At 36.2% G+C, this 19,528-nt stretch overlaps 1 protein-coding gene across 3 annotated transcripts in view; it reads right to left on the bottom strand.

The window, feature by feature from the left end:
- LOC129750802 (basement membrane-specific heparan sulfate proteoglycan core protein-like) overlaps positions 1-19,528 on the bottom strand; it is a 285,122-nt gene that overhangs the window by 3,420 nt on the left and 262,174 nt on the right. For all 3 annotated transcript variants that reach the window (XM_055745877.1, XM_055745878.1, XM_055745879.1), the window contains 11 exons: positions 16,484-16,664; positions 15,351-16,414; positions 15,171-15,286; positions 14,929-15,094; positions 8,911-9,204; positions 6,949-7,103; positions 6,600-6,875; positions 5,580-6,502; positions 5,348-5,508; positions 777-1,030; positions 6-711 (listed from right to left, as the gene is read on the bottom strand). In XM_055745877.1, coding sequence (XP_055601852.1) covers positions 6-711; positions 777-1,030; positions 5,348-5,508; positions 5,580-6,502; positions 6,600-6,875; positions 6,949-7,103; positions 8,911-9,204; positions 14,929-15,094; positions 15,171-15,286; positions 15,351-16,414; positions 16,484-16,664 — 4,296 coding nt within the window. The remainder of the gene's footprint in view (positions 1-5; positions 712-776; positions 1,031-5,347; positions 5,509-5,579; positions 6,503-6,599; positions 6,876-6,948; positions 7,104-8,910; positions 9,205-14,928; positions 15,095-15,170; positions 15,287-15,350; positions 16,415-16,483; positions 16,665-19,528) is intronic.

The following is a 19,528-nucleotide window of genomic DNA, read 5'->3' as shown; positions in this document are numbered from 1 at the left end:
CTTACCTATATAAATATTTCCTGGAAGATGAATTTCTTGTTTTCCGGTGGGTCGAGTTTCGCCATATGCGGCTAAGTTATCTACCTCCAATCGATTGCGATTGGCTTCTCTAGTTAGTACAGCGACATGCTGTTCACCATCGGCCACAAACACATCTTCGTTCCTCAACGTGGACTCTTCTCCATCTAGCCTCATTCCAAATTCGAGGAAACCTTCATTAACTGACAGTGAAATGTAATCATCTCCGGCAAAGTTGTCCCCATTCCTCTGTCCATACCATAATAACATTCCATTGCGTTGGGTTGTGCTGAACAATATAGCTAAGCGAGTTTCGAACTGATCGGGTATATTAGAGGTTATAGCCTTGGGATTCAGCTCGAGGAATCCATTGCCACGGAACTGAGATCCAACATTGGTGCCATACGCGTGTTCACAGTTTCGTCCCAGATAGCCGGAGTGACATTCGCAAGTGTACGTCAGACCTCCTCCATCTGTACGACAATGGCCACCATTTTCGCATGGTTTTTGGGCCAAGCAAATATCCATCACAACATCACAATTGTCCCCACCGAAACCTGGTCTGCAAGGATCGATTTCATTGTTATCGCTTCCACCATGGCCCCCAACATTCGTCTGATGTCCGCAGTTATAGAGATTAGCTGAATCCAAAATGTCGTTGATCATATGAATTGTGTTACCGGAGATCTCCAACTGAAAGTAAAGTGTTCGTGTATAGTCTTTCATTGAAGTTAATACCACCGATAGGAAGCACTTACATCCGCAATGCAGCCTTCAAAACCCCGTTCAACGCCAACGGCACGATTTAGCAGAACACGCCTATCGTATCCGCCAACATAAACATTCGACTTCAGTGCAATAACCGTAGGTCGACCGGTCTTCGGTTCATTGATCACAGGCTCATCGTCAATTTGCAGGTAAGCTAGACCACCTCGACTGCGTCCCGCTGAAACTTCATACCATCGATTTTCCACAATAGGAACCGTTGAGCGCAATACCGTTGGAGGAATTTCTGCAGGGGAATGTTGTAGGTTAATTGTTGGCTTAAACTGGATGGACAAACTTCATTATGTTGTTTTAAAATTACAAAAAAAAAATGATTCAGTCAGAGCGTTTTAAGATTTTGTAGTGTTCACACACAACGAATGGTTCTATTTCTGGCTAAGCGAAAACATTCATTCGATAGATTTTAATCTGACTGTATTAGTTGGATTTTAAAAAAATTAAATTTTCAATAAAATAAGAGACTTAACCACTGAAAAATCAGGTGGCAACAATCACCGTTTTCGACTACTGCTCGTTTTTGCATTTCTTCAAAGTCAAAAAGCAGCCCGGGGCGTTTGCGGCGGGTATAGAGCGGGAAAAGTGTTGTTTGATCGGTTTAAGGTCTAGGAATATGGTGGATGCTTAAAAACTTCCTATTCGAGCTCGAGTACAAAATGGCGCCTGGTGTTGCCGAACCGTACTCTTTCATGACAACAGCGGGCCTCATTCAATTTGATTAGCAATGCATTAAGTATTTCAATGTGTTTCAGTGACAATATTGGAATTATCAATGCCATAGTACAATAATGACCAACCAACATTATCGAGATAACAATCAAACAGTTCATAGTTAACATTCAACATTAACAACAACAAAATCAGATCATGTTTAGAAATGCCTGGTAAGGAAGTTTGGTTGAGACGATAGACAGTTTCTGGCTAATCAGTTATCAAAACATCCAAAAAAGAACATCCTTCGTTGTAAAGCATGCTTCATTTAGAATTGGAACAAACTTTTGCTCATATTGTGGCGTTGTTCTTGATACCCACGTGTCGGGAATTTTGTGAGCTTCACGTATGCATTTTTGACATTCTGTAAATCGACTGTATCAAGGCTGGTAAATTTCAGTCAATACCGCTCCATCCTGACCATCCTCTAGTGGTCAATGTTATCGAAAGAATATCAAAGTCGTCTGCCAGTTGAATGACCAAGCTACAATGTCAGTCAGGCAACAATGTCAATATTGAATGACATTTTTGCACTCCACTCGCATCACACATACGATCTTCTTTCTATTTCATTTTCTGACTCTGTTGGGATAGATTTTACGTTATAAGTTGCTCCCGGAGATGCCAATGTGCCTGATTTTTCAGGATTTGCCTGATTTTGCGAGGCTCAGCCGGACAACCTGATAAGCCATTGATTTTACCTGATTTTTGAAAATATGCATGATTTTGCCTGATTTTTACGAATGTGATGAAAAATGGGTAGTAAGAGCAAGTTCACTGGTGTTGGGAAAAAATGGTAGAAATTTTGACATTTTGAAAATTTTGCCATGCAAAAATATTTTCAAGATCTCTGGGCGTTGTATTTTCTTACAGCACTGATTCTATTTCAGCCGTTTGTGATAGAAATATTGCTATTTTTGCATCACAGCATGCGAAACTACAACACGTATTGTAAAAAAACTGGAAGGCCACAGATCTTGAAAATGTTTTTGTGTGTCAAAATTTTCAAAATGTGCTAAAAGTGACAAAATTTCTACCATCTTTTCCCAACATCAGTGAACTTGCTCTAAGGAACTCGATAAGGTACCATTTATGAAGTTAAAAAGTGAAAATGTGGCTGGATCAAAGCAATCGAAAGATTCCCTTCAATTCTTATTAAAAAAGGGAGTTAAATGGAATCTTTCGATTGCTTTGATTCAGTACAATTATTCAAACAATTAGGCCCACATATTAGAGTGAAAATGTGGAGCGATGACCAAAAACAAGGCCATTACTATGAGCGAAATTTCCGTTACTTTAACGTAGCCTGATTATGCCTGATTTTTATTTCACCACTTCTCTGATTTTAGAAAAAAAAAGTTGGCAACCCCAGCGCAACAGTTGAAAAAATGTAATTGTTGGTTGTAAAAAAAGTCACAGCGAGCATGATGTCGTTCATTCAACTTGCTCATGACATTGTAAGCGTATGTCGCTGACCAAAAATCAGTATCGCGTGGCATAGACATGCTAAGCAGTATCAAAGTCAGCTGATATTGGCTGTCTGACACTGATAATTTGCAGCTCTTGACTGTATACTATGTAAATAATCAACATGAAAGCCGAAAGAAGGGAAAACATTCTGCACAGTTGTTTGGAAAATTCATTGGTCTGCATCTAGGCTAGCTAAACAGCTGAAATTACCCAGAAATACAGTATAGCGCGTTATCAAACGGTATATGGAAACATAGGCGACGATTCAGAAGCCTCAAGCCAATCGTCTGAGTGGAACTGTCGACCGGAAACACTGCGTGGTAAGATTTTCAAGACGATTAAGAGGAATTCCAGTCTGTCGGACCGTGATTTGGCCAGAAAATCCGGTGCTACCCAGCAAACATTTAAGGAGGTATATCGCAGGAACAACAGAATTATTCGAACAATTATACCAGATGAATAGATTGTATTAAACCTACCAAAATAGCATTTAGCTAAAAAAGTGGAGGCGGTATATCTACAATGACAAGCCCTACAATATGCAAAATGAACGATTTAAAGTAATTAGAGTAAAACGAAAAAAAACTTCCCCGGACTGATATTTGAACTCCAGTCTTCCGGGTTCGCAGTCCGGTATCTTACCACGATGCCAACTCATCAGTTGATATAATCCACACTATATTTCTATAGGTGAGATTTTATTTTTACGAACCGGTCATAGGAAGAAAGGGAGAGATCGGTTAGATTTTCAATCGATGGACCGCCCATTTATCGTAAATCAGTTCACTCAAATCGTCAATGTCAAATTAGCATATCCTCAATTTTGGAGACATATTTACGAATTGACTAAACTGCTATCCGACTCAACTATTTTTGGGCAAAGCTTGTCGTAAATGAATGATAGAAAATCACTCAATACCAACTTGTTTACGATGGTTATTGAAAATGTCTTAACCCTTAATTTCATGATTTTTTATTTTTTCCTAAAAATCATTTTAAACAGTTGGAAATTATGAGTACATCAAGAAAAAAAAATTAAAATTAAATACGATTTTTCACTTTTTTCATACATTAATTGTTGCAAATTTGTAACTTTATGAAACAAAGGGTTAATATTCGATTTGGATTATCATTTCTATTACGATTTCATGTTAGCTGGGTACCCATAGTACCGCGAGGAGGATTCGACTCCGAGAAGGAATCAAGTCGTGTCGAGCTAGCAAACAGCCAAATCGGACAATAAAACAGAATAGTGTGGCTGAAATCCGTGCTCGGAAGCTATACGACCAGGTGCTGACCAAGTTCGACGGGTGTCTTCTGATGGACGATAAAACCTATGTCAAGGCAAACTTCGGGCAAATCCCAGGTAAAAAATTGTACTTGGCAACGGCTCGGGGAAATGGTTTTTCCGACAAATTTGCAGGAAAATTTATGATTTGGCTGGGCATTTGCAGCTCAGGGAAAAAAACGAAAGTATTCGTTACAAATACATTGTCTTATGCGTCGGAACTATACCAAAAAGAGTGTCTAGAAAAATGAATTTCGCTGTTCATTCGATCCCATGACTATCCCGTGATGTTTTGGCCAGATTTGATAAGCTGTCATTACAGCAAAAACGTTCAAGAATGGTATGCAGAGCAAGGAGCCCAGTTTGTTCCGAAAAACCTTAACCAACCCAACTGCCCCTAGTTCCGCCTTATTGAGAAATACTGGGTAATCATGAAGAGGAGAATCAAGGCAAAGGGAAAGTTTGTCAAAGAAATCAATAGAATGAAGACCTGGTGGAATAAAATAGCTAGAACGATGGACGACGAAGGTGTGCGCCGCATAATAGGCTGTGTTTCGGGAAAAATTCGAGAATTCCTTCGAAACCGTGAAAAATAATTTGAACCGCATTTTTTTTTTTCTTAAAAGTATGAACAAAATGCTATATTTGTATGAAAAAAGATCTGTAATCCAAGAATAACTAGAAATACAGGCAATTGTGTATGTTCCAATTATAAATGAAGCAAACAAGAAGGTTGGCTCACTGTTAATGCAGGTAATGCTTGCAAGAGTGTGTTTGAACTACTTCACTATATTAAAATTTTTCATTAAACCAGTGTTAAAATCTCCGTTGGGAAAGGCGTTTTGGTAATAAATTGCAAACTGTTGGTAATGTTTTAAAATAATTTCGGAGCAATTTGTATCTGGTGGATTGTAATAAATGCCGAAAAATAGTTTGTTTTCGGTGCAAAGTTTAAGTTCAAGGACTTCAAGAAAACTAACTTTCCGATATGGTTTGATATTTTCATAAATGGTTGTGTTGCATGTTCGAACGCACATAGGGGTTAAGCTAATAGTTAAAAGTTAAAACTTTACTTACTTCCTGAAACACTGAGACGCAGCTCGATATAACCATCCTTGAGAACCAGTGCCAAGAAATCGCCGTAGGTTTTTTCGTTCTCCACTGCATATAGCAGCACTCCGTCTTGGAGGGTATCGGGCTTGATACGGAATTTAACACTTCGTTTGGTTTGGAACTTACTGGAAGGGATAAAGGCAGTTTTGTAGTGATTCTCTGCATTCGTTATAGGGTTATGATGACAAAAACTCACTCATAAGCAGCATAACTTCCGTCCTTGAAAGCTAGGGTATCGTCGGCGTAGTGTTCCGTGTATTGACATCGGTCTCCAGTTTTGTGGATCGGACAATAGCACTCGGCACCAGTGTCCGTATCTTCACAGCGACCTATTCCACAGGTAGTGGAGCTGCATTTGCTTCCTTCCGCTTTGCAATCTTTGCCAGTGTAGCCATCGTGACAGACGCATGAATAGCCGATTTCGTTCTGTGTTTCCAAACAGACACCGGAATTTTTGCACGGCTCATCGGCACACGGTTCGCAAGAAGTTGTGGCCTCGTTCATTGTTGCTTCTTCGTGTAGCTGAATTTCTCTACCGTTCACCACCAACCGGCTAATACATCCGACGAAGCCTTCCCTCACTTCTACTGCGCTTGTGGGTATGTTTGCAAAATTGGGAACGCTGCCAATATATAGATTATCGTCCAAATTCAGACCGTGGAACTTGAGTTTTTCAGGGAACACAACTGGTGCTTGGTCATCAACCAACATAAATCCATTGTTCCTCACACGGTTCACCTTGATGGTATGCCACTGACTCATACGGATTGGTTTTTCCGGCTGGAGGGTATGTACCTGACCATTGAAGTCAAATTTAAATTGTGGAAATCCGTTGCGCAACGATAGAGATATGTAATCCCCATTGGGACGACGTTGGCCATTGTAGAGGATCAAACCATTGAGTTTTTCCGGCTTGAAGGAAATTTCAAAGTTGAACTTTGAATAGACATTGTTGATTTTATTAAAGGCCATATAACTGTTCGGCGATTGGGTAAAGAATGGTATTGCCCCGTTAACAACCAGAGTCGTTTGCACATCCACAGATTGACCGTTATGGCGTGTCGTACAGATATACACCCCGGCATCTGCGGCTTGAACGTCAGTCAGTGTTAAAATTGGCTGAAATACAGTAAAAAATAAGGGATTGTTTTTAAGATTGAATTACAGAAAAAGTTATAGCATGGAAACACGGAGTATAACCGTACGTGTGACTCACAATAGTAGTATTTTGATCCGCATTGAAAGATCCTCGATCCCGTGCCCACTGGAACGAGTTTGTGTTGGTGTCGGTGTTGCACTGAAGTTTGACGGTGGATCCTCGGTCGGCGTATTCCACTTTAGATGTACGGGTGTCTTGTGGTTGTTTGCCTGAGCTCACCGTGAGCTCGTAGTCCGAAACGTACTGCAGTCCTTCGTCCGTCCTGCACACACAGGTATATTTTCCGGCGTCGAGCTCTGTTACATCCTGGATAATGAGCCTGTTTCCGTCTTGCTGTTAGTGGAAATGAGATTTTTTTTTGTTAATTATCGAATGGCCGCGAACTTCTGAACATGATTCAATTTACCCTGAAGTTGTATGGCAAAGGTTGACCGCCTACCCGTTCCCAAGTGACTGGAACGTGTGCACCTGCCGATGATATACAATCGACAGCCACGGACTCACCGGTGCGAAGGTAGGACATTGTGGGTTCCAGTATTAAAACTGGCAGTGATTGATGAGCTAACGATGAGTGAACGAATGTAATATTAATATTCATAGAAACGGCTTTTTTCTTGTAAAACTGGAAAAGTAAGAAAACTAAAGTAGTTAATGGTTTTGTTAACATATCATATTCATTTGGGGTTAGGATTTTCTTTTGTTAGATTCATTGTATCGACATTGTATAACAGTTGCTATCTTAAACATAAATGTAGATTGTGTGAAGCATGTGAGGGTAATGATGAAGCTGTGCATGGCTTTTTAACATCTACTAAAACATGCAGAGAAAAAGTTGCGGCGCTTTTCAAACAAATCAAGCAAAATGCAAGAGACTCTGTGAACATAACGCTCAGTTCAAACTTATGAAACTCTGCTCAGCTGTAGTTTATTTGGTCTATCGACAAAGAACTGTATTCAAAATGTGACTATGAAATGCAAGTTTGAACAATTCGATTTCTGAGAATTGATATAAACATAGTGAATGTGATTAAAAGATATAATTGTTTTTTTCTCGATCTCTTTCATTATGATTATTTTCGGGGTAATGGTTTTTCATTATAAATTCACAAGTTCTTTCAAGTTCCTATAACTCTACAATTATTCAATGGTTAATGAAAAAAGAAACAAAAGTTTTTAAATCTCTCACACATCGATTAGCACAAATTCTATTACATTACGAGAGTTAGCACAAATGTATGTAGATCGAATCGAATCGAAAACTTGTCCCTATTGTAAGTGTCATGATGCGGTAGCTGGAACAATACACTATGAACAAACTCATTTCACGATAACTCAACACTCCTTCTGGTACAGCAAAATGGCACGATAAGCTAAGATAGCTGAATACAATAAGCAAGAAAAAGTATATCACAAACGATTTGGCAAGACAGCAGAGGTGAAATTTTTTTTCTTCTGTCGATCTTATCAAACTTTTGACATAGCTGTAAAAATTTCTGAAATAATGATCAAACAGGAAAAAATGTTCCACCTGGTAGAGCTTCAATCGTAAAGTTATGTATAGTATAGACTTTGAAAATGAACAATCGCAATAGTTGTTAGAGAAATTTTAACAGTAATATTTTCTATAATGTTTTGGTCTCAATAATTTACGTACCCTTTCCGGTCGTATCTAATTTGGACTTGCTATGTTTGCTGCAAAGTTGTTTGTAGCAATAGCCTTGTGCACTGCCAATAGCAAATACGAGACAAATCTAATCTATAAAGCGTGGGTGACAATCGAGTTTGATTCAGATGGGATCATTATGAAGTATGTTCATTGCACACACGGCAGCTTCACGGCGCATCAGATTCATGAAATCCACACCTGACATAACGCATAAATATAGGTACCTATAAACCAACAATCATCACCTGCAACAATCAATGCGTTTTGGGACCGACAGAGAAAAAATCAAGCGTTTCACCTTTTCGAGCTATTAATCTCGTAATCCTCGCGGTTTTCTGGCAGTTTTAAATATGTGACGCAAGTAGATGTATCTGGCAGAGCAGGTGTGATTTAAGTGTTTGGAACTAAGTGAAGTGAATTAAACACAATTTTACTAAACAATGATCCTACAATCAGTCAACACAGAGTACTATTGCTACATAATGTACTGTTTCTCGCAAATTGGGGCACCCTTCTTCGGTAGGCCAATAGATTGTTGTAGTGATTACTTAAATCTCACCGATCAAAGGATTTTGAGCAGACTGTCACAATTTGCCAGAAGTCGTCAATCTAGATGGGTATAATAATACGTCTAAGCAGTTGAGATAATCATTATACAGGACGTATGTACGTAGCTTATACGCTATAGTGTGGAAAACAAACCGAAAAACTTGGATGCTGCTCGTGCCAGATTGGGATTCACGCCTCGGGACCCGTAGCTTGTCGTCGACATCGGTGGATGTGGTCCCCCCCGGCGTTGTTCCGGTCGGTCACCGTAACGGACAGTTCCTGTGCCCAACACCCGGCAGTTACGTTCATCCGAATGATCGGCACAGTCCGATTTACCATCGCAAATCATCCATGCCGGTATGCAAGTGTGGAATATTACAATCGGCGCCTTGCAAACGTAATCAGTGTAGGTGCACTCGACATAAATCGGTCTGGTACTTCCGGAACCTGAGGTTAGCGCATAGAAATGATGTTCACACGCACACGCAAATAAAAATAGTTCAACGCGAACAAACGTTTTGAAATCCAAGACATACTTTAGTGTTTGCTTAGGGTACAATATTCCTAATCAGGTTACAGAAAAAATGCAGACTTTTTGTCACACGCGATTTACAAAATAGCAGCGCTACTCTGCAGCTTGTCTAAAGATTTTTTTTTTCTAATTCAGATTTAAATTTTGATGCTTTCCCTATTCTGACTTTATCTGAACCATTAAAAAGTGCCCAACAATATTTGCCGACTACATGAGTTATATATGTATCACTGTGCATTGCATGCATTACACGGTGGTCAATGTTTTTAACGATTTGTAATTTCGCCTTAAAATATTGAAAAGAAACTATTTCTATTATGTATATTTCTCGCGTGCAAAACGATTATCTAAGTTTTTAAATATGACTCACTTGGCCATAATAACTTTCTCATTTTTTTTCGTGAGTTTATTTTTTTCTTTACAGTTTTGTGGATATGAATTTTGTAAAACATCTCCAAAATGCCAACTTAGTTTTTTTTTTAAATTTCCTTACATCTTCGTATACTTTGAATTTAAATTCACTTGACTCTGACTAGGATTGGTAGATCTTGTATCGATCTTTTCAACACAATTTCAATGAAAATGTACATTCAGGAGTTCGATAGCTCAAGAATATCTGAGCATTTGGAAATTGCTTAAGTTGCTTAACACCTTGCGGACCAAACATTTAGTTTTTTCCGCTTGCCGCGAGTGTGTTACATTTTGAATGTTATAAATTTAATGATGAAATTCTATTCTGTGAAATTAAACACAAGATTTTCGGTAATTCGAAAGCAATACATTTATAGAATTCGGTCCACTGCAAAAGTGTTGGAAAATGCGTAAAAAACATGTATATACTTTACATAACTTTGGGATGCTGAACATGCGATATTTTATTTGTTTAAAAAAGTTTTTCAAATAAAATTATATTTTCTTCGGAAACCAAAATTTTTTTACGGGGTTTTTATAAAAAAAAAACTTTTTCCATTTTTTTAACACTTGACCTACTGTGCTAACATTTAACTAATGAAAGAAATTTTTTGAGTATTGTGTTTTAAACAATTTTTCTTTTCACGTTAACAAAATTTGATGTAGATATCGTAGTTACAGAAGTTTTTTTTAAAATCATAGAATAATTAAATTTTATGATATTACGAAAAAAAAGTGAGAATTAAGCAGAATCTATGTGGTTTATCTATAGGTGGGGACAAGACTGCCCTTGCACGAGTGTGATAATCAGTTTTTTCAATGTTTTGATTGCTACGTCACAAACGTTCATAAGCGTCTCGACGTTGAAGTCGCCGTTCATCGACGACATGCAACGTTTCATGTTATTCAAAAAATCACAATCAAAGCACCCTTTTATTTACGCTTTTTCTTCTTGACGCCTAGTACGGCAACGCTATGAGTTTTAAATAATAAACAACTTTATTTGCGTCCCCAAACATTCCTCCTTATATGTTTCTATGGCTACATTTGGACGCCTAATACTTGACTCCGTGATGGCGTCGTGTTACGTCACAATCGTTCATAAACAACTGTATGGATACAACGAACTAATACTAAAGTTTTTGGTTGTCCCCACCTATAGATAAACCACATAGCCTGAGAATGGGTATGCCGAATTTTGGTATTTTCATGCTTATTTATTTCTATTGTTATTATTTTTGCCATATCTGCCAATTTACGCAAGGTTTTTCCTGTTTTTTTTTTAAATCCAATTACATTAATTTTGCAAATTCTCAAAACTATTATTTTGCGAGATAATTTAGGTAAGATATTTTCGTGAATGTTTGAGCCTTTTACAAAATTTAGTTTTCAATACAGTTAACCATCGCATTAAAAATTTGTCTACCAATACAAAAAGCAGATCATCTCATCATGCCAAAACTCGTTTTTGTACGAATTTTGTTGAAAATAAATTGAACATTGTACAATTTTTCCCATTATTTATGTTTATGTACATCATTTATTATACATTTATTATAAAGAAAATTTTCTACCAATTAAACAAATCACCAGTTGGGGAAATCGAAATTGTTTTGGCACCAACTGAATTGAAAATGTATAAAACGTCGAGTCTAGTGATATTTCAAGAAGTTATAACATTAGTAAAAACTTATAGTATAAACAAAAATGACAAAAAAATGACAAACATATAAACAAAAATGACAAAAATGACAAAAATGACAAAAATGACAAAAATGACAAAAATGACAAAAATGACAAAAATGACAAAAATGACAAAAATGACAAAAATGACAAAAATGACAAAAATGACAAAAATGACAAAAATGACAAAAAAATGACAAACATATAAACAAAAATGACAAAAATGACAAAAATGACAAAAATGACAAAAATGACAAAAATGACAAAAATGACAAAAATGACAAAAATGACAAAAATGACAAAAATGACAAAAATGACAAAAATGACAAAAATGACAAAAATGACAAAAATGACAAAAATGACAAAAATGACAAAAATGACAAAAATGACAAAAATGACAAAAATGACAAAAATGACAAAAATGACAAAAATGACAAAAATGACAAAAATGACAAAAATGACAAAAATGACAAAAATGACAAAAATGACAAAAATGACAAAAATGACAAAAATGACAAAAATGACAAAAATGACAAAAATGACAAAAATGACAAAAATGACAAAAATGACAAAAATGACAAAAATGACAAAAATGACAAAAATGACAAAAATGACAAAAATGACAAAAATGACAAAAATGACAAAAATGACAAAAATGACAAAAATGACAAAAATGACAAAAATGACAAAAATGACAAAAATGACAAAAATGACAAAAATGACAAAAATGACAAAAATGACAAAAATGACAAAAATGGCAAAAATGGCAAAAATGACAAAAATGACAAAAATGACAAAAATGACAAAAATGACAAAAATGACAAAAATGACAAAAATGACAAAAATGACAAAAATGACAAAAATGACAAAAATGACAAAAATGACAAAAATGACAAAAATGACAAAAATGACAAAAATGACAAAAATGACAAAAATGACAAAAATGACAAAAATGACAAAAATGACAAAAATGGCAAAAATGACAAAAATGACAAAAATGACAAAAATGACAAAAATGACAAAAATGACAAAAATGACAAAAATGACAAAAATGACAAAAATGACAAAAATGACAAAAATGACAAAAATGACAAAAATGACAAAAAAGATAAAAATTTCAAATGACAAAAATGACAAAAATGACAAAAATGACAAAAATGACAAAAATGACAAAAATGACAAAAATGACAAAAAGACAAAAATGACAAAAATGACAAAAATGACAAAAATGACAAAAATGACAAAAATGACAAAAATGACAAAAATGACAAAAATGACAAAAATGACAAAAATGACAAAAATGACAAAAATGACAAAAATGACAAAAATGACAAAAATGACAAAAATGACAAAAATGACAAAAATGACAAAAATGACAAAAATGACAAAAATGACAAAAATGACAAAAATGACAAAAATGACAAAAATTACAAAATTGACAAAAATGACAGAAATGACAAAAATTACAAAAATTACAAAAATGATAAAATTACAAAAATTACAAAAATTACAAAAAAGATAAAAATTTCAACAATGTCAAAAATGTCAAAAATGACAAAAATTACAAAACTTTTTTGGATTCTTAATATTTCGAGACAAAAGTTCGATGAATTAAAATTGTGGTTAAAAGTTTAGTTCAAGGGTCTTATTTCCAAATTGCCGAAGCTAAATTATTCTAATTTCTCCGAATTTCATACGAAAAACATAACAATTCTTCTTCTTGGTAGAAGGTACGGTTTAAAAGGAGCTTTCTTAGCTATCTAGTTGTTGGGCAGCTTTTAATAGTCAGTAAAATCATAATAGTAAAAATCGTGCCAATTTGGAATCGATCGAAACCTCGTTTAATTGTGTTTTTCGTCATGCATTTCCAATAACTGAAAGCAACATCAAAAAGTATGAAAAAACATCAGGACTCTAAAAAACGCTATCCGAGTGCAAAAGGGTCTAAACACATAAAATCATTATCTACTATTGGAACTGAATGGGGAACGATTAAAAACTGCATGAATTCACAGATTATCATTTGTTATACAAATGTTTATTTTCTCTAAATAATGCTGTATGGTAGGTTGTAATTTTAGAACATTGAACATGAACAATATCGTCACAAAACCATACGTTCTTATCATATTATTCTAGGCAGTACTGTTTATGGCTAAAGTTAGACTACAAGAAACTCGAATAAAACATTTCTGAAACAAGAGCGTCTACTTTAATTTATCTATGTTTATTTTACGTTAGAAGCACAGCATTTTAAAAATTGGGATGTTAGTGTTGTATGATATGATAATGAAATGACGTAAAATCTGAAAATCATACGGGAAATAGCTGCCAATATATAGTTGAGCTTTGATGGTACTAGGTCTAGGACTTCTACAATTGAAGTTATTCACATGGAAAGTGGTAGAATTGCAGTTTCGGATATCCAAAATATTTCTTAATTGCTTTTTGAAATGATAAGTATATCGAAATAATTATGGGAGTGATTCATTATTCGATCAGACATTTCTAATTTAAATTACGTAGTTACTATCCAGAATTATTAATGACTTTTAATTTCATAGCACATCATGCGCTTATTCGATGTGTACACAAATGTAGATTTATTCGACACTGTTACACCATATAAAATCGGATTCAAAAGGAAGATCTTCAATAGAGAAAAAACGATTCACTCCATGATTATTTTCAGAAACAAACGAGTTCTAGAGCTAATTTGGTTGTATCGATTTTCGATGCGACCTTTTAATTATACCACTTAGATCAACACTAACTATAGGTTTTTTTGCGTTATTTTAGGACCAAGTTAGCTAATTAGATTTCCAGATTTGAACCGGTTGCACTATTTTGTTATCAGACACAAACGGAGAATATATAAGATGGTGACTACACTTCCTAGTGGCGCTATTTTTAATCGTGATCAATACTGACTGAAATTTAGTTTGGTGTGATATCCATTAAAATGAGGTTTCACTCTTCGCTTGGTTTTTTTTAAAGGTGTTAATAAACAGAAATTGGGTCTTTTTTCTCGAAATTGTTTGCTTAACCCATAATTCGTACTGCGCAGAGTAAAACAATCATTTTAATGTTTCCATCCAAGTATTTGGCAACTATTAACAGATGAAGAATCGAAATAAAATACTCAAGACAGATAATGAATTTTGATCAAAGGCCGTGTTTGATTTTCTATCAATACATACATGTGAACTAGGGTTCACTTAATTGATTGGCAGTACTTCATCTTTGGATCAGAATTAAACATTGAGCATTCCATTTCATAATACGATTAGCTAGAAATAATATGATACTACTTAGGTGCTACATGCAGCGATAGATTCGTACAGTTAAATTATAAACATTCGTGCCCTCGATTTTGAATTTAAATTATCAATTTTATCACTGTCGGCAATGAATCGTTACTTTTGTTTCAAAATTTTCATGTGTGTCGCTTGCTTAAAAGTTGCTTATCTATTGAAATCTGTTGGTATAGCTTTCCCACCACCTGTTTCTAGCGACCTGTTGGCGTCGATTTCGTGGGTACTCACCCTTGATAGCCACGTCAACAAAGTCTATGGCTTCAGAACCGTTTGGATAAGTCATTCGACACTCGTAGCGGCCAACATCTTCGTCGCGGATGTTGTAAAGCTGTAAAATTCGATCGTTCGTTCGCATGTTGTATGGCAGTGGGCGATCGCGGCGACTCCAGTGATACTGTAAAATACATTAAAAAAACCACAACAATGGAGATTTAAACATTTTTTTTTCTCAACTCAGTTAACACGAATACCGTCAATCCCGGGTAGTAATGGTTGTCAGGAAGCTTGCAGTCTAGCGAAACTGAAGAACCTCGATACACTTCATGTATTCGGCCATGTGATGGAATGTTGGGAATCTTATCGTTCACTGCACGATGGAATGAATGGAATGGATAACTTCTTTCTGGTCAGTTTTATGAAATTTTACTTACTGTTAACTATAACTTCAGCAACTTTCGTAACGTTACCGTGCCTATTGGTAGCTGAACAGTAGTAACGTCCAGCATCTTCAGGTGCGATCCGCGTAAATTGTAGATATTGTCCGCTGGCGCGAACAGTGTTGGGTAAAGTTTGACCGTTTTCACCGTGCCAAGCCACGCGGATCGGTTGCTCGCCTGTTGCATTGCAAGTTATGGTTACTGTTTCTCCAGATCGTACGATAATTGGCATAGTTGGACTGAAAGTAATGCGTGGTGGTTCTACGACTTCAAGTTGAATTTGTACAATTGTTGTAGGTGTATCGGCAATGTCATGTGCAACACAGTCGTAGAGACCACTGGCGTCGTGGCCAGTGTCTTCTATAATCAGTTGACCATCATGAACGATAGATCCGTACGGTAAACGACGGCCATCGGCGCGTCTCCATTCGGTGCGAGCACCACTTGTGGCTTCACTGCAATGGATTTCTGATCTTTCCCCTAAGATCGCTTTATAAGTGTGTTGTTGAGGACGAGTGAAAGGAGGTCGATTGCGATCAGGATAGGGAGGCCTATTATTGTCTGGATATATTGGTCTATCGTCTGGACGGGGTGGTCTTGGATCGCGGTCTCGATCTTCCGGTCGAGGGTGCACATCGTGACTGTCATCGTGGGGACCCAAATCTCCTCGTTTTTTGTCAACTTGTATCGTTATAAATCGCGAATCTGTTCCAGCTGGACTAGTTGCTACGCATTCATATGTTCCGGAATGTTTTGGTTCCGCGTTGAATATGTGAATGTTAGCAGATCCAATGCCCTCATAATGAGACATTAGGCGAGTATTAATTTCATAGTTTTGTGGCGGTTTAATCATTACCGAGGGTTCTGGTTTTCCTCTCGCAGTACACTGAATGCTTAGTTTATCACCCTCGTACAATTTATATTCCTCAACGGAGGGTGAAATCGTTATTACCGGAGCCAGCTGAACATCGATAAACACCGATAGAGATGTGGAACCGGCCGTGTTCTCTGCGCGGCATTCATATTCCCCGGCGTCTTCCAAGGTAGCTTCTCGTAATCTGCGCGGAGAAGAATAGTAAAAAAATATATAAGTAAGGAAAGGTTTAAGATTTGTCTCCAGAACTCACGTTATAACTCCAGGATAGTCTTGAAGAATTCTGGACGAAAGTGGACGTCTGTCTCGACGAACCCACGTTAATGTGGGATAAGGTACACCAGCTGTTGCGCGACACGACAATCGTGTGGATTCACCTACCTTAATCACCTGTGGTTCATTTGGATACAACTCAAGAATGGGTGCTTCCCGTCCTGTAGAAGGGAAAGGCATTTGCAACGTTAGAACGCTAGACTTTTGCATTGAAAATCGAAATGAAAAATAAGTTGATCATTAAAATAAAAACCCGATTTAATACACTTGAAAGTGGGTTGGAGCCTTTCTTACAGAGTGTAAATAAAATTAGGAAACATATAACAAAATATAGAAGACAAATGATAGATTCCTTACGTCTGAATCATATAATTATGATTACAGAAATTCAAACACGAAGAATCCAATATCAATATTAAACACTCCATGCCCAGTAGGTTTTTTTGTGGAAAAAGCGAACTGGTATTTAAAAAGTTCATTTTATGTATGGAAAGGCTGGTATTTGACCAGTTAATTTTTGTCATTTATATAGAAGTTGAATTGATGACGTGGTAGCAGTCAGAACTCTCGCGCTGCTGGTCACACGATCGAATTTTGCTGATCTGTTGTTCTTTTGTAAGTGTAAGCGCATCAGTACCGGTAAATGCTATCCCAGGTGTTAGCCCGGGACACATTCTCGGTCTTATTTTAGCTTTAGCAGCTCATTTGCGCACCGGTAAGTGCTAAACTTGTTTCCATTTTTGCCACTGGTGACACACCGTTAGGTGTTGTTGTTGTTTGTTGCTATTTTCTTTTGTAAATATTCCATATACACTTTAGCACCTGTCAAATAAGGAGCTGGTCGGTATTCATATTTAACTCCTAGCTCGCTTTTTTAACACCCAGGAGCAAGATAACACCTTGCGGTGCGCCGTCGAAGTGTCAAAATGGAGTGTTATTATAGCTTTGACACCTGACCGCTGCTGATACTCTAAGTAGCTTGTTACTAAATTTGTAAAAAAGTCGACATTAAAATCAATGAAATAAACCTAGTTAGACTGGCAATATATCAATCTGTCATCTAGTGTGTCACCTGATTTTTTTTTTAGTCATGTAGAAGGTTCTATACGCTCTCTTATGGACTGAATAGTATTCTCTTCAGCCACTGAAATGAACTTCAAAGTAGCTTTAATAACTTGTATTTAAGGGTAATTTGCATTCTCTAGGAACACCTGTAGAAGCTGGTTAAGCTTCTATGGTACCTCCTTATGGAACTCTTAGTTGCTTGGGGTTTTTAGAGCTCAACCATGCGTAGTACAAAACATTCCCACAAAAAGAGGTGATAGTTATATTAACATTCACTGATTAATCTAATTCTGGAAACTGAATCTGAAATCTTATTGTCTCTAAAGTTTGAATTCTGAGTTACAAAACTTTATCTAATATTCGAATCTGAGTTCCATTTCCAAATTCTCAAATGGTTTCGAATATCGGAATTCTAAATAACAATTCTGAATCTGAATTTTGAATCTGAATTCTAAATCTGAACTCTGAATCTGAATTCTGGCTCTGAGTTCTTTTTTTTGTACGATTTATTTAACGAGGGATTAATCTGCAGTTTTCACCCTCGAGAAATTAGTTTCGAATTTACAGTTTTAATCTCGTTAAATAGTTTACACTGTTTGAAAAATTGTATCACTTTTTTCTCTTTTGTTCGGTCGTTTTTTAGTTACTCCGCCAGGCTGCCTTCGGGTAGTATCAGTTCTGAATCTGAATTCTGAATCTGAATTCTGAATCTGAATTCTGAATCTGAATTCTGAATCTGAATTCTGAATCTGAATTCTGAATCTGAATTCTGAATCTGAATACTGAATCTGAATTCTGAATGTGAATTCTGAATCTGAATTCTGAATCTGAATTCTGAATCTGAATTCTAAATCTGAATTCTGAATCTGAATTCTGAATCTGATTTCTGAATCTGAATTCTTAATCTGAATTCTGAATCTGAATTCTGAATTCTGAATCTGAATTCTGAATCTGAATTCTGAATCTGAATTCTGAACCTGAATTCTGAATCTGAATTCTGAATCTGAATTCTGAATCTGAATTCTAAATCTGAGTTCAGGATCTGAATTCTGAATTTTAATTCTGACCTGAATTCTGAATTTGAGTTTTGAACCTGAATTCTGAATTTGAATGCTTAACCTGTATTCTGAATCTAAACTCTGAACTAAAATGAATTAGTTCACATCAATCATGCTTCTATACTCTAAAGGGACTTTTCGGACTCTAAAGGGAACGCCCATTCGTCATTTGCTGCATTCAAAAGCCAAGCCGTGTATCTAAATTATAAACACTGTTGCTAAAAGGCTAGACGTGTATCTAAATTATAAACACAGTTGCTATATTTGCACCAGCAAACTGAGAATCGGCTGAAGCAACGGTGCGCCTATTAGGGGCCGTTCACTAATTACGTAAGCATGATTTTGGAAATTTTCAACCCTCCCTCCTCCCCCCTGGTAAGAAAAAGTAAGATTTTTCAAAACCCCCCCTCCCCCCATGTAAGATCTTACGTTTTTTATTGTTTGAGAAATTGGCGCGTTTTTTTTCAAAAATAGCTTGAAAATATTACAAATGTGACATCCATGCTTCAGCATAGCACTTTTTAAGTTATACTTAATAATTGCATTTGAAAAACACAATTTATACAAAACAACAGATGAAATTTCATAAACGATTTTAAAAACTATCATAAAATCTATATAAAAAAATTCATTCTAAACTACAAAAATTGTTGCAAAAATGTTTAACGACAATTACGCTGTCAACTAAACTTAAAGCTCAGACTCATTTCAGTGGTGAGCGATAAAGTTTTAGGATTTTTTGGTAAATCGTTTGTAAAATTTAGAGTTGGTAGTGTCTATTATTGAAAAACTGTCTAGAAACTTATTATCTTAAACGCCTTATATTGACTTTTGAAGATTTTTTGTTGATGAAGTCATTTCCAAAATACGATGGATTCAAGTGTCACAACGCGCCACTTTCC

The sequence above is a fragment of the Uranotaenia lowii genome, chromosome 3 (assembly GCF_029784155.1).
Source record: "Uranotaenia lowii strain MFRU-FL chromosome 3, ASM2978415v1, whole genome shotgun sequence".
In the NCBI taxonomy this organism is placed as follows: Eukaryota; Metazoa; Arthropoda; class Insecta; order Diptera; family Culicidae; genus Uranotaenia; species Uranotaenia lowii.
This window is presented reverse-complemented; position numbering and strand designations above follow the sequence as displayed.